The 22,968-nt window shown below is 38.4% G+C and overlaps 2 protein-coding genes across 2 annotated transcripts in view; one reads left to right on the top strand and one right to left on the bottom strand.

The window, feature by feature from the left end:
• The first annotated feature begins 1,939 nt into the window (after positions 1–1,939).
• On the top strand, positions 1,940–7,461 carry ric3a (RIC3 acetylcholine receptor chaperone a). The gene is made up of 7 exons (XM_039613464.1): positions 1,940–1,956; positions 4,500–4,717; positions 4,838–4,913; positions 5,169–5,265; positions 5,575–5,732; positions 5,893–6,371; positions 7,342–7,461. Exons 1-7 carry the CDS (start codon positions 1,941–1,943, stop codon positions 7,459–7,461), a joined length of 1,164 nt encoding a protein of 387 aa, XP_039469398.1. The 5' UTR covers position 1,940.
• A 917-nt stretch (positions 7,462–8,378) lies between these two features.
• The window catches only part of tub (TUB bipartite transcription factor), a 30,652-nt gene continuing 16,062 nt past the window's right edge, over positions 8,379–22,968 (bottom strand). Inside the window, exons 4-12 of the mRNA XM_039610356.1 lie at positions 21,153–21,290; positions 18,938–19,093; positions 17,712–17,833; positions 16,008–16,199; positions 15,751–15,863; positions 12,586–12,700; positions 11,866–11,964; positions 11,566–11,737; positions 8,379–10,674 (exon numbers count right to left, since the gene is read on the bottom strand). Of these exons, the coding sequence (XP_039466290.1) occupies positions 10,541–10,674; positions 11,566–11,737; positions 11,866–11,964; positions 12,586–12,700; positions 15,751–15,863; positions 16,008–16,199; positions 17,712–17,833; positions 18,938–19,093; positions 21,153–21,290 (1,241 nt within the window). The 3' untranslated portion in view covers positions 8,379–10,540. The remainder of the gene's footprint in view (positions 10,675–11,565; positions 11,738–11,865; positions 11,965–12,585; positions 12,701–15,750; positions 15,864–16,007; positions 16,200–17,711; positions 17,834–18,937; positions 19,094–21,152; positions 21,291–22,968) is intronic.

Below are 22,968 nucleotides of genomic sequence, written 5' to 3'. Positions count from 1 at the left end.
ACATACCGATTCAGTGTCATTTGCCGCAGTGTAACACCATGACATGAATTTACTAGATCAATATCGATGATCAAGCGTGGCGCACCTGCAAAACACTTGTAAGCTTATGCTTGCTTCTCTCAGTCTGCCACTCTTACCAAATATGAGGTACAAAAACATGGCTGGAAACACAAACTGCAACCATCATTCCTAAAACTGTTGGGATACTGCATAAAATGTAAATGTTAAAAAGGAATGGAATGATTTGCAAATCATTCACAATAAAACTGAGAAAAAATATCATGTGCTTAAAGTTAGAAAATGCACCATTTTAAGAAAAAAATAAGGTCATTTTGAATTTGATGGCAGCAACATGTTACAAAAAAGTTGGGATAGGATCATCCTCTCTTCTTATACCAACAGTCGACAGGAATGCTTCCATTCTTCTCTGATATCAGATTCTAGCTGCTGTCCTGGGTCTTCTTTGTGGAGTTTTTATTTCACAATGCACCAAATGTATTCAGTTGGTGAAAGCTCTGGCCTGCAGGCAGCAGCTGCTCGCTTCTATTCTGAAGCCATGCTGTTGTAATAGATGCAGTATGTGGTTTACCTTTCATCTTGCTGAAATATACAAAGCCTTCTCTGAACACGTTGTGTTGGCTGCACATGTTGCTTTAAACCTGTATATACCTTTCTGAACTACAGCACCACTGCATACCCATACGATCGGACAAGCAAGCTTTGGAGCTAAGTGCTGATAACAAGTCGGATTGTCCCTCCCCTTTTTAGTCTGGAGGACATGGCGTCTTGTGTTTTCCAAAAAGAATTTAAAATTTCTTGTGCAAGGCACGGTAAACTGTGTTCACAGACAATGATTTCCCGAGCCCGTGCAGTAATTTCCATGCCAGAATTATTCCTGTTTGTAATCCAGTGCCGCCTGAGGGCCCAAAAATCACAAGGACAGAGATTTCTCCAGATTCTCTGAATCTTTTGATGATGATATGTAGGCCTAATATAAACGATGAGATTAAATCTTCACATTGAGAAACATTATTCTAAATTGTCACAATTTGTAGACACAGGTTTTTGAAGACTGATAAACCTCTGCTCATCTTTACTCCTGAGAAATTCTCTAAGATGCTGTTTTCACACCCAATCATGTTACTGACTTGTTGCCAGTGAACATAACTGGTTGTAAAATGTTCCTCCTGCAGTTTATTTTTTAGCACCACTTACATTTCCAACCTTTCATTTCTCCCTTTCCCAACTTTTTCAAGATGTTTTGCTGCTATTAAATTATTTCAAAACTGAGCTCATATTTGTCATGAAATACTAAAATGCCTCACTTTAAACATTTGATATGTTTTCTATGTTCTGTTGTGAAATCATTCTGATTTGACTTCTTGGGTATTGGAACTGTAGTTTCCTACTATTCCTCAATTACCACCAACAATAAGCAATGACATACTGTATTTTCTTACCTTAAATCGGGTATTTTTTGTTACTAGTTTAGTAGCATGCAGATCCAAAACCTAGATGATGTTCCAGTCTGGCAGTTTATGAGATCTGGGCCTCTGTTTGAACGCTGTAGGTGAAGATACTCATATATAGTCAACAATAACAATAATAACAATATTAACATTAATGAGAACAATAATAATAATAATAGGGGGGTTGTATTCAGTCTCTGGAGAATTTCAACCCATCTGCTGCTCACTTTTTCAAACAGCACTTGAATGCAGCTGCTCTAATCTGGTCTAATCTGGGCAGCAGCATCACCAGATGAGCAATAACATCTGTGGATACCAGCTTTCCCGTTCAAGTGAAATTAACGCGTTGCTGTCATTTTCTGGAACAAAATGTCGATAACAACTTGCCAGAAGGTTACTCTTATATCATGCTCTGTTCTCTGCGTTTCTCTCTTTCTGCCCAGGATGCTTTTGCCCAGAGCGAAACAGGAGATGGGGCAGCCTGAGGGTAAGATGGCTTATCAGATCATCATCCATCCCCATCCTGCTCCATCTCCAGTGTTTTTTGTGTCAGTGCTGCTGTTGTTAATGCCAGCTGTTTCTCAGTACAGACCATGCCAGGCACAGAGGCCCTATCCTTCATAGTCCACACAAGTTTGCTGAAATCTTACACTGTACAGTGAGTTTAAAAAAAGAACTGCATTCACCATATTTTAAAGAACAAATAATTTGGTTGTTAAAATGCATTTGAATCAGTTTGACCATTTATCTAAATCTGAAACTAGTGATGTGTTTTTGTACATTTCATATCATGTTAAGCATGAGCTGCTGTGTTTACAGACACAGGTGTGCGTTGACTCTAACAGACTGCACCGTTTCAAAACTTCTCGTTGAAGCAGTTAAAAAACATTCACAAGAAACACAGTATGTGACTTATTTGTTATTTGACTTTAGCCTGATATCAGTTTCACACAGTCACGAGCACACACCCAGAGGTGCTGTCAAAACGGATCAGTCATCACAGCAGGGGCATCTTATCAGATATAAACTGGTAGTGATTTGACACTAGACCATAAACAACTGGAATTTTCTAATCTAATAAGCGGAAAATTGGTGACCTTATATGAAATATGAACATACTACAGTCAAAAATAGAAAGCTACTGTGGATTGCACGTTATTCTTAGATATTATTTATATGAGGAATGAGCCATTTAGAGAACAAGGAATGTGGTTAGTGATTTGGTTTTAGACATTAGGGCACAATTTGCTTTGCTTTTCTTTTTTTCTTACGCATTTTCACAGCCTAATAACTACAACTTGCTTTAGGTTCACTGAATGTCTTCAGCTAAAAGCAGCAATGGGTGGTTACAAAATTTACCCAAACAGTAACCAATGCTGGCCAACAAACAACCCAAGGAGACTAAATATTTCAAAATGTTCCCAGGCAGATATTGATATGGCAGTTTTCCAGACTACTCTCTGTGCTGTGTTTCGCATAACTGCTGTAACTGAGCCAATTTATGCCTGCTAGCAACCACTGACTGTATAAAACAGTACAGTCTGTGCTAGCACACGAATATAAAGCTGCAAACTTTCCACACAGTTTCTTACCTTATTACTCCAAACAAAACAGAGACCCTCTCTCTTCTTTAAAGCCACATTTAAATGTGCCCAGTGTTAAGGGACGTAAACATTTAGCTGTTTGGTAGTTTTTCAGTGTGTTGTGGCCAGTTTTCACCTCTGACAGGTGAGACCAGAGCATGCTAACATCCTCATCCTCTTGCAACCAGATGTGTGTGTGTGTGTACCTTCTCACTATGCAATGTTTTTTCCGCAGGCCGATTTTAACCAGCGTCCCAGTCGCATCTTCCACTTGTAGTGCTAGTTAACTGCCACATGGGAGCAGCATCGAGCTTGATTTTACATAAATGCTGAAACATGTTGAGCATAAGCATCAGCAGGTCTGTGTTCCTGCACAGAGGAGTGTCAAAATTCTCGAAATAGGCTTCTGAAAAAGCAATAACTATAAATAAAAACAAACCCAAATGTAGGCATTTCATTTTACCCAGGGCTTTCCTGACTGCTTTGACCTTCTTATGTTTTTGACATTGTTCGCAAATATTGATCTGATCCCCATGAATCTCTTCACTTCATTCTTTACAAATTGTATCTCTTTTATGAATAATAAGTTAATATAGAGGAAAAATTGTTCCCAACTGGGCTGGATCATCCAGTGGGCATCCTAGGAATGTGTCCATGGGTCCATGCACAGTTAGGGGCCAATCTAAGAGGCATTAGACATTATCATTATAAAACAAGTCAAGTCAAGTCATCTTTATTTATATAGCACATTTAAAAGACATCAAGTGTCGGCCAAAGTGCTGAACAGAGGTAGAAAGAAAACATTTTAAAAAAGAATTGTAAGACAAGTAAGAGTATATAGCATATAATGTACAAGCAAATATGCACATACATATACAATGTGGTTAGTGACACTGAAATGTTCTGGCTGCTTCATCTGATCACTAAAGAAAACAAAGAACAAAGCTTAACTATGAAAAAAGACACATTTTATGGATAAATGTTATCAAATGAATCCAGAGAATGATAGCATTTAAATAATCGTTAAGTAAAATCTAATTAAAGATACTAAAAGTTTAATGGCTGAGGATACATTCCCCGTGATATGTTTTTTGGGGAAATTTGCTTTAACCTCCTAAGACCCAAACTCTTTCATGGCATGCATTTTTAATTTCTCTTGGGTCGATTGGGACCTGATGAATTTAAAAACAAAGAATTACCAGATTTATTTATTTTTCTACCTGATTTTTGTTTCTGAGAAAAATGAGATCCACATATGAGGACATTCGTTTTAAATTTAGATAGAACAGTGGCAGTTTAATGTCCTTGTAAGTGTATATCAGGCCCTTCTAGAGCAAAATGTGTTATTTTGGTCTAGATAACCCAAAATGTGATGTGCACATATGTGGACGCCAGGTCCTAGGAGGTTAATGATTCTTATTAATTGAATGAAAGACTATTTTTGCAGTTGGACCTGGGTTCTACCCTCCCGCCATGCACAAGCTGTCAGTGCCAGAAGACCCAGAACAGTGGGACGTGGACCCTTCATTTTCAATGACACACAGTTTGGAGGCAATGGCAAAAGTAAAAGGCATCAGACGAGGCAAAAAGTACAACCTGATGGCTCAAGTGATACCCTTATATGGCTTTGGGATCCTTCTTTACATCCTTTATATTATACATAAGGTAATTTTAATTTCTACAGCTTCTATATACTATTTGTTATTAACTTCATGCAGAGCTATAGTATGATAAATGTAACTGTATACTCAATTAATCTAATCATAATCATGTTTATGTTCACAGCTGACATGTAGGGGGAAGGTTAATAAACCAGGAAAGAACTCTGCAGTAATCGTGGGAACCAGGAAGAACACAATAAGTAAGTACTACGAGAAATGTAAAATCATTTTCTTCTCATGTAACTTCCAACACTTTTTTCTGATACCTTTAACAAGCTGACATGAATACAATTTACCACACCAAAGGTACAAAAGATGCTATAGTGAAAGGAATTTAAACTATAGGCCATTTTAAGATTGAGGGGGGTACGTTTTTTGACGTGTACAAGTGTGCATTGAGTTTAGTGCATTATATTTTAACATCAAAACGATGTTGTCCTGTGTAAATTGTGTAGTCACTGCTGATGAGCTTGCCAGGCTGCAGGAGAGACTGCTCCAAACGGAAGAGATGATGGAGAGGATTGTGTCCAAGAGGAACAATAGTTCTGGGAGGTGAGACTTATTTATTCATTTATTTTTATCAACTTGTGTTTTACTTCCAGTAGCACCACAGCACCAAATAAACTGTGATGAATTACCTAAGTAAAGATAAATAAAGAAGCTGTAGTCGTCAGATACGTTTGTCGTTTTTGGACAAAATAATTAAAAGCAGAAAATAAAAGCAGAAATCTGTATGCACTGTAGGGATGTGTAACTGAACGTAATAAGAATGTAACTTTAAAAAAAAAACAGTTCATTAATCGGGTATAGAGTGATGTACTCAGGCAGGGCTACTTTACCTCACTCTGTGCTGCTCTCTAGTGGTAGACGAAGGAGGAGTAAAACCACCACCTCGAAGAAAGAGGAGAAATTACTCAGGCAGCTGAGACAGATCACACAGCTGATTCAAGAGAGCCGATTGGAGGGAGCCTCCCCAGAGATGGAGGCCGAGGAGGTCCCATACGGTGCAGACTGGGAAGGTGCATCTGAAATGTCGAATTCACATTTTTTACACAGTTTGCATTTGCTCAATTTGTTACAGCCGTGAAATGAAGTGCATTTTAAATTTGAGATCAAATTAAATCTCTATCAAATCCTCACAATAAAAATCTGATGAAGTCTCTTTGAACACCAATGCAGGTTACCCAGAGGAGACCTACCCAGAGTATGATGAACCCTGCCCCAGACGTGGGTTTAAGACAGTTAAACTAGAGGAACCCCCCACACAGCCCACCGCTGAGGCCCTAGCAGAGAGGATGGAGCAAGAGGAGGAAGAGGTTATGGCAAGGAAACTCTCCATAGTGCGAGAGGAAGAGGAAGAGGAAGATGAAGATGAAGAAGATGAGGAGGAGGAGGAGGAGGACACAGAAGCACAAGATGATGAGGATGAAGATGAAGAGGAAGAAGAGGAGGGAATAGAAGAAGATATGGGAGTAGAGGAAGACATAGACGAGGAAGAGGATGATGAGGAGGAGGCAGAGATAAGGCAGTTGCTCCGTCCTCCATCATCCCAGCCTGGTCCTGAAAGAACGACGACAAGAATTGGTTTGGAGGTGAAGAAAGAGCTGCAGTGTAACAATAGCGGGAAGAAGCAAATCAGCTTCAGCGAACACAAGGATGTCTTCCACTACCCTAAAGAGGACACTTACGAGGATGGGGAAGAGGACAAGGAAGATCAGATGGAGGAGGAGGACGAGGACACAGAAGTGGAAGAAGAGGAGGAAGCTGATGAAGATGACCCAGTGATGGAGGCAGAGAGCCTGCAGTTCAGCTGTGATGGCAGTTCAAACCCAGAGGAGGAAGCAGAGGAGGATATAGAAGGGAATTTTTTAATGTCAGCAAATGTGGAGGGAGAGGGTCGAATCCATGCAGACACACCCAAGGAAGTCAGGGTGAGCGGCCTGAGGATGAGGAACAGGAGGGAGACATAAGGACGTTTCCTGCTTCCGAAATGCATTTGAAAACAGACAGTGAACTCAGACTTGTGTTAGTATTACGCTCTTATATGTTTAAACCATAAAATCCAAACTAAACAGAGGCATGCAGTGATGTTCTTAAGTGATACTTTTGTACAAATAAAAGTTTCCTTTTACCACAAGCACCTCAGATGACTGTAATGCATTTTGTTTTCTATTTACATTCACATTTCCAGAACAATTACACCCCTATGAAACATTTAAAGGGGATAATGGTACTTTTTCATTCAGAATTTCACGGTTTCTTCTTTTAAAACCTATTCAGTACATTTGCAATATGATAAACGCTACACTCAAAGTGTTAACCTGTTATAATTTTAAAAGCCGTCCACATCCACGGTGTTCACCCTCACAGCTGTTTTCACTTCTTTGCCTGATTAAACCACTTTTTAGGTCAGCGGAGATCTGTATAACAGTGCTCGCCCAAATGTTCAGTCAGTCAGGTTAATTTAATCATCTGTGTGGGTGTGAAAAGCCTTTAATTTAAAGAACTGAAGGGCAAGTCTCCAGACACTGATGTCAATTAAATCTTGATCTTGGCACCTGAAACATTTTGTTTCACACGGTGTGAAGCTTTCTGTCTAAGTGTGTGTTTAGTTTCCACTGCATGTAGATATATTTCCAGAATGAGAATGTGCTTAATGACAAACATGGAGACGCACATGATGACAGTGGGTCCAAGGATGTCATCCCGATACTAACAGCAGTCAGGGTGTCGTTACCTAGTCTGTAGAGGTCTGTCCGTCCCTCCATGGATATGCCTCCCCAGACCATCACTGACGCACCACCAAACCAGTCATGCTGAATGATGCTACAGACATAATTACAGGCAGAGCCAGGCTCGAAAAGGGGCAGCCAGCTGCCGTGACCTGTTGGTAATGAGGGAAAAAAGAGAGCAAAGTACACAAAGATTGAGTACATGATACAAGATTCAGTCATTTTACGATGTTTTATTTGTACTGACTGCACCTGTTTATGCATATTTGGGTCACTCTACTTTTTAGTTCCATCAGTAAAAATGCTAAATTTGGGGATTTTTTCTTAAAACAACTTTGTTAACATAAACTTCAAAAGACAATATTGCAGGAAATCTCAGCAAGTATTTGGGGGTTTTAATGTTTTTACTCATTTACAATGAAATATTTGGTGTGTACTCAGAGGTTTTCTGGTTAGAGTATCTAATCCAGGTTGATTAGAATAAAAGCGAGATCATTAGAAGAAACTCAACATGATTTATTGATATACACAATTCAGTTATTCTATTTGGCGATTAGACTCTGATGGCCCTTTACAGCAAAATTAATGAAAGATGAGCAGTGCGACTTAAGGTATGCTGAAGACAACAAGCAGAAAGATGATTGGACGACAACGTTTTACGGTACGGGAAGGTGGAAGTGATGTAATGAATAGCAGTCAAACACCTGAGGAAGCTGAGGAAGCAGAAAGATGAATGAATGCAGACCTTCCGTCTTGAACTTACGCGTGAGCTTTATCACACACCTGGATTTGTAACCAGAAAAGTAAAGTACTGTAACAGTGTTTATTTCTTTTCTGTAGTAAAGACACGTGACCATGTTCTGTGATCGCTGTACCAACTTCTGAAACATCTGGATTCTTGAGGAAACAGAAAGCATATTTTGGAGTATTTTCATGTCATTTTATTTCTTTTTTTCATGAACAAAGGACTGTGTACCACCACAGTAAATTGTACACCATTTACTGTACGTTACAATGACAGCACTAAAAACAAAGTGACAGAACCTCTGGCTCTTGGACACATGTATGAAAAGCAGACTTTACAGCAAGAGTATCAACAATTTTAAAATAGAAAATTGAAATAGTTAGAACACAGTTGAGTACAAGAATAGCACATTTGATAAAGATTTGCTCAGAACCCACAGTAACAATAGTGGAGATTGTTCGTCACCTCCATTCAGCATTTTTTTTTTTAATGGTTGTAAAATACAAAATACCGTCATATATTTGAGAAAGGATACTGCCCCATAAGGAGCAAGAGGAATAATAGTTTGAGTAAAAATATGAACAGCAATAAACTACGTGATATAGAAACTTACTGCCAGTCGGATGAGGAATGTATCATACTCCATCTCAGTGAAGCACAGAGCTAATTTAATACATAAAGCAAAAGATGGAAGATGCATCGAAGCTATGGTAGTTTCACATTGTACGAGTATGTCTGTTGGCAGTAAGTCAATTTCTGTTCGGTACATTTTCCAAGCAGAGACCAGAAGATACCAGCAAAACCTTAGTGTCATGGCCGGGCAGCCGGTGTGTTTAAGGTATGGACCCAAAAAGCGGACGTGAGAGAACTGAACTAAAGTTAAACAAAAGGCCAGCCTTTATTTGGGCTGATACAAGAATCAAAAGCGAGAGGAGGACTACATAAACATAAATAAAGAAAAAACTCAACTCGACAGCTAAGACTATAACTTTGACTAAGACTAACATGGGGGAACATAGGCAGACGACCTGACAACGAACAGACAAAAGACTTAAATACGCACATGAGGTGATGAGGGGAAGTGGGGACACGTGAGGAAACAGCTGACTAGAATAAACATAATGATGCCACAGGAAAATGTAAACCTAAATACAACAGACATGGAAACAAGACTTTCAAAATAAGTGAAGTCTAAGAACACTGAGCCAGGACTGTGACACTTAGGCCCGAGTACCTCAGATATCTGCTATATATCTGCTGCCTGATTTACAGTATTATGTAAATAAATAGCCATCTATTTAGTGCAACATGTTCTGGACCCTAAATATAATTTTAAGTTAAAATCTAGATGCACACTTTGGAATATTATCTTCTGAATGTTGTGCAACCCCAGGCATTGTTTTTCAGTCGAAATGAACTTTCATTAAAGAAAAAAAAAATTCTAAGTAGCTACAGAGAAATCCTCTCGGTGTATGTGAGGAAAGCAAAAAACGCAAAGACCAATTCAAGCTCAGCTCATTTTACGGCCAAGGTGTAACACTGGAATTAGTCTTCAAAGGCACAATAAAGTATGTACAGCTATAGCTCATCCACCACAGACTTCAAAGTAAAGTGCACCATCATCCTATACATTCACGTATATGACACTGTGACACAATATTGTATATGAAACACAGCACTGTGTAACATGCCTTTCCCCTTTTCATACCTCTAATTTTTTTTTGTTTTCACTGTGGATACAAGTGATCTTCCTATCATGACATTTAATGTGCTTGCAGTTCCGTGGAGCGATTACAGCAGAATTTGTTGCAAATGACAGCAGAGAACATAAAATGAGCAGGTAATAAATATGTCAATAAAATAAATACATTGTGGCGTGCATGTTATTATTAATTCAGTAAGTATATTAGCAGTATCCATGCTCGAGGAAGCGTATGACTTTGTGTTGGTAGTTTACATAACCCAGTCAACTTTTTTTAAACTTACTGATGCATAACGGTTAGTTATAGTTTACAGATAAAGAAATGTTAAATTACTAGAACTACTACATAAAGAAACATATTTATAATGCCATTGCAGTACAAAATGACTATAGTTATCAAAACAAATGAATCTGATTTGGAAAGTGGATTACTCTTTGTGCTTGTTTTCTTCCACTGACAAACACCATCCTGAGGTCCCACCCCACCCCCACACACATACGTACACATAATTTAAGTCCCATAAAGCATTTCAGGATACATGGGACTTCCAAGGTAACTGGTGATCTCAAATCAGTCCCAGTGATACATAAGCAGCCCTTGTTGAGACAACAGGAGGAGTAGTTATCCACTGAACTTCAGGCTGGAGTCTATTCACAAGCTAACTTGCTGTCAAAGCTGGAGAGGGCAATGGCAAAGGCTTGCAGGGCACACATTGGGTAGTTATAGTCCATGGTGAACACATCTTCTGCCACACGGCCAAACTGCATCACAATATAGTCAGCTGCAGAGGGAAAAACAAGTGGGAAACAGATTATGTCTGAGCTGATTTGAAACATTTCCCCTTTTTACTGTGCTTCTTCACAAAACTCATAAGTACCTATTTCTTTATGGCAATATTAATACGCATAACTGACAAAATAAACTGTATGATGTAAAGTATAGTGTAAAATAATCTGCCCCTCAGCAACAGTTCTACAAACTTTTTGTAGTTTTCCTTTGGCTGATTTTTCACTCAATTTCGATCCAGTTTTTGTTTCTTCCTTTGGAACTATGAAAAAAGCCAAATATAACACAGCAAAAAATTGCATTTTATGCCAGCAAGTGAAGCAGTGTGGGATCATCTCAACAGAACAAAAGGCAGCCAACATTCAAAGAAGAGCTTTGAGAGTCCTTCAAGAAACCTGGAGAACTATTCCTGAACACTCCTGAAATTACAAGAAAGCTTGCCAAAAAGACTTCCGGCTGTGTTAAAGAACACAGGTGGTCATAAGAAATATCCAAAATACAAATTATAAAGACTCTACTTTTGCTTATATCTTGTTTTTCCATGCAAATTTGCACATTTTTTAGTCATTAACTGCACACATTTTCCATTTTTACTTGCAAGATGTAAGAAATGAGGGGCGTTTATTACAATTCCGTGTAAGGAGGCAAAAACATGAAGAAATGTTATATTTGTTATATTTATAAAGTTATTTTCTAAATCTGTCTGACAAGTACCTATATGTAACATTTAAAAACAATACTGTCTAATTTAATAGCATCCACAGTATCAGCTTATGTGGCTGTCTCAAACGGTCACTGGGTAAAACAAGATTATAAAACAGGAACAGACCTTTGTCTTTAGCCTTTGTTAAATATTAGGAAATATTATGTGTGAACGAAAGCTTACGGTCATTGTCGTGAATAATTTGGAAATTCTTAACGGAAGCCTGAGTGACTCTGCCGTGGAAGTTGAGCACGTAGGACTGTGTGTCATCGTTCCACACAGGCGTCTTGTTGTGAAGTTCAATCACGCTCTCTGTGTTCTTGTTCTGCCACCTGGCCAGCAGTGACTCATGATCCTGTAATGAAGAAGAATAGAAAAGCCTTGGACATGGACACCATATGTATCGGATCGATTAAATAAGTATTAGAAGAGGCTGAACTGGTCAGAGCAGCTGCGACTACTGAGAAATTGGGCAACACATACATTTCGTGGCCGAATAGACACTCTCTCATGGTCCATGTTCATTCCAGGAATGATGACACTCATTTTTCGAGGCCCTTTAAATCCTAAGACATTGGTTTCCTAAATTTAAAAAAAAAGAATTAAAAAAGATAAACAGATCACCTCTCAATGCCCTTTCTTAAAGAAATGTTATCCTAAGGTGGATTACTGAATGTTAATTCTGGATGCAGTTATATAAAGCTGTACTTTTCAAAGCCTTAGCTTTAGCTAATATTTGTCTTTTTGCTCACTGCCATCGGAGGATGACGTCCATGTTATTTCCTTTTTTTTTGGCTATTTTCAAGCCATAACCTGGCAAACTTTTTAAAATGTATTTCATTTAGTTAACCTTTATTTAACCATGAGATTAGCAGCTTTTTTTCAAGGGAGACATGGCCACATCTCAATTTTAAGCACTGCATCTGAATTTTTGCAGCACATTGTACTGTCATGTGTCATGCACAGTGCTTGTCTGCTGCCAGGGCTTAGGACAGGGAGGACAGAGCTGCTCCATTCACAATTCTGCTGCAACTTTTTTCCATTTCTGCAGTTTTAAACAGGTTACTGGAAAAATACATTATTTTAAATAAGTAGTACTACAACATATGTCTAACAAAATCAAAATAATAATAATGCTGTATCCTTTCAGCAATGTGAAAACCCAAGTATTGTCCAAAAAAAAAGTCATTTCGATGAACTCACATAGCAAATGGCTGCTAGCTCTTGACGCAAGTTGCTAGCTTCGAGGCTGGTGGTGCTCTTCATAGGGTTCAGACCGTTGTCATATACAGTGAACTTAGTTCCCATGAGGTTTGATCTGCAAACAAAACACAACACATTAAGGAATGTAATGACTGTTTAAAACAAAACACCGGCATAAATTAGCAGCTTTGCTATAATCTGGTATGTTTACATGTTATATTTTTGGTCCATTAACATGCGCTATCCCTGCTAAATATATAAAAAACAAATAACTAGAAATAACAGGTATCCAGGTTTCATTACATAATGAAAACAGATCATATACTTTGACGCTTGAGTTTTGAAATATGAACTGAGCTACTTTGCAACAACTAATTGTCACTGGTGTCAAACCTGTGTTTTTGTGCTCTCCCTGGAGTATAACTCCCTTCATCATCTCATTTAGTTTTAACTGAAACCACACCTTACAAAATGAATCATGTTGCATTCAGTAAGACTTAAGCTAGCCAATGAGATCATAAAATCGTCAAGAAAGTGTTCGCCGAGTTCACAGATAAAATCGTAAGTGGAGTGATTTTTCCAGAGCCGTCTACATACTGCCTATGGATACAAACTGAAAGGGAAATAAAACAGAGTACAGTGTTTGCAAATCACTGCATGCTTTTGACTTCATGCCCCTTTAAATATAATTGTTGTGTTCCACTCGAGTTCGTCCTTGTTGGCTTATGGCTCAGCAGTGATTGATAGACTGGATTTTGGCAGGTGGGTGGTCCAATCTAAATCCTGACAGACAAGGCAAGTGGCTAGTGCTCTGTCTTTAAGTGAATTCTTACATGAGGTGAACACTGGCCGAAAAGTTGACAAATTACAACATACAACATCCTTGACTCGATTCCCAGCGAGAGCAGCTTTGCTTAATTTCATCCCACCTTCTCCCTCCCTACCCCACTCGATCTTTTTTTCTTATACCACATTTACTTTCATATTTTGCACTCACTTTTCGCTGAGCAACCTTTTTCTATAAAATGAGAAATTAGAAAACATATCTCGCTGTACTGTAGCGCTGATGTTTGATGTATTATGCTGTTCAATCAATCATTAATTAGTTCTTACACTTTTTAGACTGTCAGTCATTAGTTCTTAATAGCCATTAATGCACCGCACACCAGTAAATGGCAATAAAAACTGAATCTGCAGGAAAATTTGGCCAACTATACTCAATTCCAGCTATGAAATAACCATTTATCTAATATTGGAGAGCAACATTTGCATTACTCGGTTATACTCGTCCAGGGTATTTTAAACAACTTTGACTTGACACCTACTTGTGTGGTGTAGGTGGTGCCATTTAGAAATTGTTCTTAGAAGCCACATGTTTAGGCGTCTCATTTAGATATCTCATTTAGGCCAAGGACTGATAAAAGGTCACTGTTCGTTCCAATTTAGACCGCCATCATTCAAGCAGGACAGTGATTGCAAAGCTTTGAGCGGTACATCGGCCAGTGGTCCAAAGACTAAAAGGTTGCACAGGCCCATATTTGATTAAACCCTAGAGGGGCTTCCATGGAGCCTTGAAGCTGTTTCTAATGATTATGTCAATCACGTTTTGTTTTGTTTTGTTTTAAATACTATTACATTAAATGAGAAATAGTAATGCCAGCACAAAAGTTAAATAAGAAATCTAACACTTAGAATAATTACTCAGATTATGTATTCTGATCTGGAAGAAATTATTCATCAGTTAAAGTCTTGCACTTCTTTACTTGACAACATCCCCAACAAACTCTTCAAATCTGTGTCTCATTGTTTTACAAATGATATTATCAATAGTTCTCTCCAGACTGAAGTTTTCCCTGTTTCTCTGAGATGTGCTGTAATCACACTGCTACTCAACAAGAACAACTTAGAGTCATTGGTAATGAATAATTATAGAGGCATTTCTAATCTTTCATTCCTCAAAATATTTGGAAAAAAAAATGTTTACAAACAACCGGATGAATACCTTTCAAATCACAGCATTTATGATAAGTACCAATCAGGGTTCAGATCTAATCATAGAAACAGCTCCTGCTAAAGTCATCAATGACCTGCAGATAAACAGTGACTCACAGAGAGTTGCAGTTTTACTTGTGCTTGATCTCACTGCTGCTTTTGACACTGTTGATTGTGACATTTTAATTTAAAGGCTGAATGAGTTTTAGATCTACACAACTAAAATTTCCTCAAGGATCCGTCCTTGAGCCCTCGAGACACTTGAACCTTTACAAGCTCTTTCTTGGTACTATCATAAAGAATCATAATATTATCTTGAAATTCTTACACAGGTGATACATAGTTGTACCCATCATCATCAAAAAAATGTATTCATATTTATCAGAAACCTTGGCATCATTTTGGACAGTGATCTCAGGTTTGATAAAAACATCAATAAGGTTAGTAAGAACTGCTTTTCTAATGATAGAAAAGTTAGAAAATTCTTATCTCAAAGTAAAATTTGTCCATGCTTTCATATAAATTAGTTTAGATTATTGTGGCTTCTCCATTTGCAGGACTCTCACAAATAATCAGTAGACCGACTCTCATCATATTAAAATGCAGCAACAGAGTCCTCACAGGTATGCAGGAATTTGAACATATTATTGCAGTATTGAAGTCATTTCATAGACTGCCAGTGCAATACAGAATTACCTTTAAAAGCTTTTTATTAGTTCATAAAGCTCTTAGTAGTTTGGTCCCTTGAGTACATCCTCTCCTCTGACTTGCTCACTGTTTATAACCCAGTCAGTCCTCTCAGGTCTTCAGGTCCAGATCTTTTAAATGTTCAGATGCAAGTATGCTGAGGGAGCGTCCGGTTACTGTGGTCCTGTTCTTTGGAACAAGCTGCCTGCTTACCTGAGATCAGTTATATCCGTGCAAACATTCAGAAACAGACTCAAAACCTTTTTGTTCACACAGACCTACACTCAATAGCTGTCCGTTTTATTTTGCTATTTTCACTGCCTTAAGGTATTGTACCTTTTTTAATGCATTTCTTTCTTCTGTGTTAAGCACATTGGCTTTCTATACAATGAAATGTGCCATATAGATTAACACTGCCAATGCCATATGTAATTCCTAATGTAGGCTGCTAAAGTGTTTAATATAACAAAGCCACTGAGGACTTACCTCAGTTTGCCAATAAAACTCTCTCCACCTCGAGACAGATCAGTTGGATCAATGGAGATGAGGTAATTTGATGTTTTACTCTTTTTCCTCTTTCTCCCAGCTAACAGGAACACCTGTTACCAAACCAAACCATATTGTCAAACACCTACAGACAATCAACGTGGTTTGATACCACAAATGTTAACAACTTACTGTAAAAATATTCCCTGACAGATATCTTGTGTAATATGTTTTTAAACCTTGAAGACTCGTCTCACCTTCTTGCCATCCTCTCTCTCCAAGTGGAGATAGTAGGTTGGATACATGCCTCTGTCCATGCCCTTTTTGTCCCTGGTGATTCTGCACTTCACTCTGACCCCCTGCGGTGCTGGGCGCAGAGAAAACTCCTCAAGGTCATCAACATCAATGGCAGGTTCACTGACTGGTGGAGTGGGTGCTGAGGCCACCTCCTGTAGGATCAAACATGGCAAGAGCCCTCGTGAAATGGTGGACCGCTGAGCATTAAAGCAGAGTAATGAGTCTGAAAATCAAATTGTCCACTGGGATTAAGAATGAGCACACTGTGTCTAAAATAAGGACCTGGAGCAGAGACAGAACATTGAAATGACTGAAGGGAAAAAATTAGAGTGGAAAGAAGAGCAAAGAGAAATTATGTTATCAAAAGGGGAAAGAGACAGCAAAGGCTGGGAAGTCCATAACTGTGTGTTACATTCTGTGCTTTTCTACTTAGTTATACTTTTACTGCATTTGCAGAGTGTTTGTACTGAAAAAGGAAGTCATTGCCAATCAGACACTTTCCAAATGGTATTACATAGTGGATCAACATCTGATGCTACCGTTCAGTTTTGACTAGACCCCCAACACCACTGGCTGAAATGCCGGTCCAAAACATGACGGAGTTGTATCTCTGTCCTGTGACATGCCTTTTCTGTTTTCCCCCCCCTATTTCTTAAAGACATGACATTTCAGAATTGGATCTTTGCTAAGTTGTCTTTTATGTGTGAATACAACACTGGTTAATCCCTTGAGTTTTATGCTTGAATGATTCATAGGTCAGACTTAAATGGCTCAGCAAAAAAGAAAAAAAGGGCTCTGATAATGGTCAGGTACAAGGACTCTACAGAAAATTAGCAAAAAGCAGTTAATACCCAAAGAAAAGCTGAAAGGCTAAGGTACTATGGCCCAATACCACGTTAAAAACAAAAAACTAGAAACTCTGGCTTCTTGGAAGCAAAGACTACAAAAAATGAAGGGTGGCTCAAGACTTTTGCACCACGCTATATCTATAAACAAAGACATTTTTGTACTTTGGCTACTTTCTTACAAGTGGGCATCCAGCAAAATGCTCACTGAGGTAAGAAAACAACTGAGGAACAATCATAGGTTTAAAGGAATCACTTGACCTGGTTAACATTTCTGTTATTGAGTCTTCCTCAAGCAAATTGAAGTTGTATGGGTCCTCCCTAAAAACATGACAGCATACCTGCATCCACAAGACTAGTAAGAAGCAGAGTACAATGTGTGGTCCTAGAAAAACATGGAAAAAATAAACCTGTTTTCTAAAAGTACTTTTATTGCACCATGTTCATTCACTCTTGAGCTGCTGTAACATGAATCAAATGGCTGAATTGCCACCTCAGCGTGCAGTCAGGTTCTATAGAGTCTTGCTAATGACCTACTAATTGTATTCAGGTGTGGTACAACAGGGACAAAAGGAAAAGTTGCAGGAGATCAGCCCTGAAGGACTGGAGTTTGAGACCCCTGGCATATGGGAAATACTTAATTTGTTTTAAATTAAGCTATAATTGTCTGCAACTCTACTTTCAGCTGGGAAACTGTCCAAACTGGTGATAAAATACATAGCAGATTTTTGTTTTTTATTAGCTACTGTCAAAAGGTGCTCGGTGCTGCGCAAAAAGACATGGAGAGAGTACAAATTCATGCTGTGAAATTAATTTTACCTTGCTTGACTTTTTACTTGTGGCAGAGCCTGGTCTTGTGTTGCTGTTGAGCTGTGAAGAACTGGAGCTAATTTCATCATCATCATCCTCCTCTTCATCAAAATTCATGCTGCTCGATATACCTTCACAGGAAGGATGGAAAGAAGGAACGAGAGGAAGAAAGAACAAAAGAAAGAAATTAAATTGGAAAACGAGGCCTCGAACAGGAACACATAATAGAAATAGAAAAAATAGATAGAAAGAAAAAGACCAATATTGATCCAGGTTTCAGACCTTTTGGAATTTTTATGTATTTAAACTGAGTACTAACGGGTTATATTCGCTGTGATGACAGGTCTGTATATTATCTGCCGTCTACTCAGTTCTGATGCTACAGTGACTACATTTATCATTGCAAATGTACTGCAGCCAGCAAAAATATAACACAAAATATAATAGTATATAACGTTACTTATTTAGTGCTAACAATACTGTGGCTAAATACCAGACTTTAAACTGATCCACTTGTGGCTGCATTTTACGTGGCTTATCTGGTGTGTGTTTACTGATTACAGTCTCATTTAATGAGCGATTTTCTTGTAGTTTTTGGCACATAAAACTTGCTGAAAATGTATCTTACTTAAAGCATTGTGATGTCTTAAAAGAAGAAAGCGTAGAGTTCGTGCTGGGACGGCTAAAACAACATTTTTGCCACTTAAAATAATCTTTTTATTTACTTTTAATTTTGCAAAGTTAAACCCAATTAAGCACCTGAACTCTAACCCTCATCACTCAACTCCCTCTCTATTTGCTCCCCAGTACACTGTGATGAAAAACTATCATAATAGATCAAGAAAGCATGTGCACTATAACAACTCTCTCCACTACACTTTTGCATCAGTGCATTTGATTGTAAATTACAGTTCACAACGTAGTCAAAAAAATTCCCTTTGCTGCTCACCGAATATAGATTATACAGTTTTTGTGTTTATTATGTATGGAACAATTAATGTGTGATAGTGCTGAGTGTTTACAGTACGAATAATTATATTATTTTTCATTCAGACGCTGGATTTTAAAATGGCCTATTTATTTGGAGTTCTGTGTTTTTTAACATGAGTCAGTGTTTTTCATCCTCCCACCAACACAGCGCGGCAGCAGACCAGAACGCCGTGGGTGTAAATAAGGACTTGTGGTTGTGCTATTGCAGATGCAGTGGCAGAAGCTTTCTTGAGCGCTGTCAGTACCTTTTTTGAGCATGGTCACGCGAAGATCCTGTTTACTCTGAGACTGAGTGCAGCTCATCACGGGCTCTGCCTCGGCCTCCTCTGAGGTGGGGTGACCCACTGTCAGGATCTGGATCTGACTGTCATCCTGCTGGGAAGCCAGGCCATCGATCGCTGCTGAGTCAAAATCCCAAAAAAGAAAAACAAACTCTTTCAGAATGACTCACTTCTTTCCCACTATCAGTATTTCATGCTGTCGTAAGATTCAAGTCTAAATGAACCACTGCAAAGTACAACGAGGGCAGGCTGTTCAGCAACAATTTGTGCATTAATCACTTAGTCAACTAGCCTGAGTAAATCTGATAACATTCCCATTTCTCCACTTTTGGGCATTTTGTTTTATGTAATTGTTTTGCTCTGTGTCTTCAATATTCAATCAACTTCTAAAGTGTGCATTCAGGCAAAAAGGACACTTCTCCACTTGTCCTACGAAAAAAATTGAAAAAAAAAGAAAAGAAAAGAAAAGAAAAGAAAAGAAAAGAAAAGAAAAGAAAAGAAAAAAGAAAATATTGCATAGAGCATTCAGATTTACAGCTCTATTAAGGTCCCACCACTGCATTTAAATCATGTTGTGGTCTGGACTTTGACTGGACCACTGCAGCACCTTAATTCTTTTCTTCTGTTGCATGAACCCATTTTGTAAGTTTTGGCTGCAGGACAGATGACCTCACATTTGACCCTAGAAAACCTTATACACAGAAATTCAACTAAATGACCGCAAGGTGTCCAAATCTCCCCTCCACTGCTGCCAGTTGTTATGAGGTGTTTTTGCCGATATACCGTATTCATTTTTCTCCAAACATCATGCTGTACAGTATAACCAAACATCTGCACTTTACCTCATCTGTTCAAAGGACAGTGCTCCATTCTATTGTCTTGTAGTATTTTTTCAGATGCAAACTTAAGCCATGTTGTCATGTTCTGCTTTCCCCTAGCAACCCTTCCAAACAAGTCATGCTTTTTCAGACTTTTTCTGATTGTACTGTCATGAACTTGAACATTTTTTTTATTTTGTCCCAGAAGAGCACAGTTTGGCCTTGGGGTGAAACTTCTAGGAAGTCTACTCAGGGAAGACGGTGGCATTATGTTAACACACATCCGGAAGCTCCAGACTTACTGCTGAAAATTCTGCTTTTAGAAAAATGTTCACACTTGCTGATGATGAATTAATCAAATGCATTTGATTAGCAGCACCTTAAGGGTGTACATAGCTGCATAACATCCTGTCAAAGCCGTCATTTTGATGTGACTGTACATTCTACTGAGTATATATTCATATATATGTATATATATATATATATAGAGAGAGAGAGAGAGATATGCGTGTAAAAATCAAGAATCCTATTTTTTCAAAAGTATGTAAAAGGGTGCATTTTCATATCTTCATTATCTAAACTGAAAATGAACAACCTCTGATCTTCCTAGAGCTCATTTTCTAATGACTGCATCATTTTTGCTTATGCTTTAAACGAATCAGAGCATGAGACAGAAGAAGAAGTGAGACAGATCAATCAGTGGTGAATTTGGCACTGCTGGCCTGGATAATCTTTTACCACAGTTGAATCCAATTCACTTTCCTGGAACAAAGTCATTCCAAAGGCAAGCATCTGCTGTATTGCAGTATGTCAGATGCCAAATGTCTCCAAAGTCAGATATTGTTGATCAAGCTATGTATTTTTTTGGCAAACACCTTAACTATTATATTTCATTGTGCTGAGTCTGCAATAACACACTGAAGGTTGAACGGCATGGAAGCATAAGGGAAACAATGATAGCAATGTAGCTGGAGTTCAAACACATTTTTTTTTTAATCTTCTAATGTAGGTCTTCATTTGTGGTGTGTCAGTCTGTCATCAATCATCACAGACACTGAGCTATGACGACTTTGGCACCATGGCAGGGGCTAAGAGGGCAGCCGCGTTTCACTCAGTTGTGCTGTTGCCAGCTGTGGCTCAAAAAATCAGTGGGGAAACCTTATCTGAGGATGGTAAACAGAGCTTGGATAGACTGTTGAAGCTGCTGGATAGTAAGGATTTCGGATCCTCTCTTTTTCACACAGGGAACCGCTTCTAAAAGCTGATTATTTGGTCTTTAAAAATGGATGTGCAAAGCCCAAGAACAGTATGTTTATCCATTTTTCACACAGTTTAATAACCATTTGAACCAGCACACTGACCTTTGTGTTTCCCCTTCCTCTCCTTCTTTTCACTGCCTGTCTGTGGAGTGGAACTGGCTGATGCTTTGCCCTTTTTGGCTGAGCGTGGTGGCTGTGGATCCGACATCACCTTCACCTCTTCCTGTTCAGCTTCTTGCACTGAACACAGGAATGAACATGACTGAAGCACATGCAGGGTTATAATAAATATGTCTTTCACATTAAACATTACGTTATGTTCTAGTGTAATACACAATACCATTCGAAAGTATTTACCCCTTTTAGATTTCTTTTTTTAAAATATAAACAAAATGCAATTTTTAAATAAGGATTTAATTTATTGAGGGGAAAAATGCTATCCAAACCTACCTGACCCAATGCAAAAAAAGTTATTCGACCCCTAAAACTAATAACTGGCTGTGCCACACTTGGCAGCAAGAACTGCAACAAAGCATGTGTGATAACTGAAAACAAGTTGTTCACATCACTGTGAAGGAATTTGAAGCAATCCTTTCTACAGAATTGTTTAAACTGAGCCACATCGGAGCATTTTACATCATGAATGGTCTGTTTAAGGTCACTCCAAAGCATCCCAATCAACTTTCAAGCCATGAAAAAACCTTCATCTGTTTTTTTCAGTCAGTCAGAGGTGGACTTGCCAATGTGTTTTTGGGTCATTTTTGTGGTGCACTAGAACTATGCGATAGAATAAGAAATCAGGAAGGTGGAAAACACTTTTTCACAGCAACCTATTGCAATAAAAATGTTCAATTTTTGACAAATACGGTAAGTGACTGTAAGGTCAATTTTTTACTCAAAATGGGACTAATACTGGGCTGCAAATCTGTAGCTAAAATCACTGCAGGTTTACAGTCCAGAGTTTCCAGCTTAGAAAAAGTGTGGAGCTAACTGTGAATGAAGGCTAGAATGTTTTTATTCATTTTCCCGTAGCATTGGTATGGTTTATTATTCTCTTTTTTGTATCAGAATATAAGAATGTTGCAGAGGAACATCTTTCTCTTCTCTCTACAGAAAATCTGACAGTTTTTGGCCTTAATCCCAGAAACTGTCCCTCAAAAAATAAATAAATAAATAAATAAATGCTCTGCCTGGCCTTTGTGTGTAAATAAGAAGAGTTCAGCAGCCCCAGATATAACAAATGGTTATGTCTATAACTTCTGTTCCCTGAAGGAGAGTAACTCGGTACAACATATAAAGTATGGCATAATAACTTTATTTATATAGCACTTTTCAAAACACAGAGTTACAAAGTGCTTCACAGTTCGAATAAAAGCTGCACATGATGATACGTGTACATGAATGAAATGAAGGGGAACAGATAAAGGAAACCCTAACCTATAAAAATGAGTTTCAGCATTCGCTTAAAACAAATAACAGAGTCAGCCAAACTGATTGACTTCAGAAGGATGTTCCACAGTTTGGGCGCTACAACCTCAAAAGAATGATCACCTCTGGTTTTAAAATCAGGCACTAGTTAGATGATCGGAGAGGCTGAAAGCATTCGTCATGGTCAACCATCAGTTTAATAGCTGCTCTTCACTGAGCCAGGGAAGGGGCAACCTTGTGTTGTAGCTCGTTCCTCTTAACATATCTACCCATTCTCTTTCAGTTAGCTTACTCAGTACAACACACACAGCATGGGACATATGTACATACATAAATACACAACAATCAGAGGACAAGTCGGACAATCAGCACCTTAGTGCTTAATGAGCGACTGAAGGGGATGTAACGTCCAAATGATAGAGAGACCAGATGATGGACCAACTAGCTGCAGCACAGAAATTAATCACAGGAACACATTTATAAAGGGCCC

This window comes from Oreochromis aureus, linkage group 1, assembly GCF_013358895.1.
Source record: "Oreochromis aureus strain Israel breed Guangdong linkage group 1, ZZ_aureus, whole genome shotgun sequence".
In the NCBI taxonomy this organism is placed as follows: domain Eukaryota; kingdom Metazoa; phylum Chordata; class Actinopteri; order Cichliformes; family Cichlidae; genus Oreochromis; species Oreochromis aureus.
The sequence above is the reverse complement of the archived record's forward strand: the minus strand, read 5'-3'. Positions and strand labels throughout refer to the sequence as shown.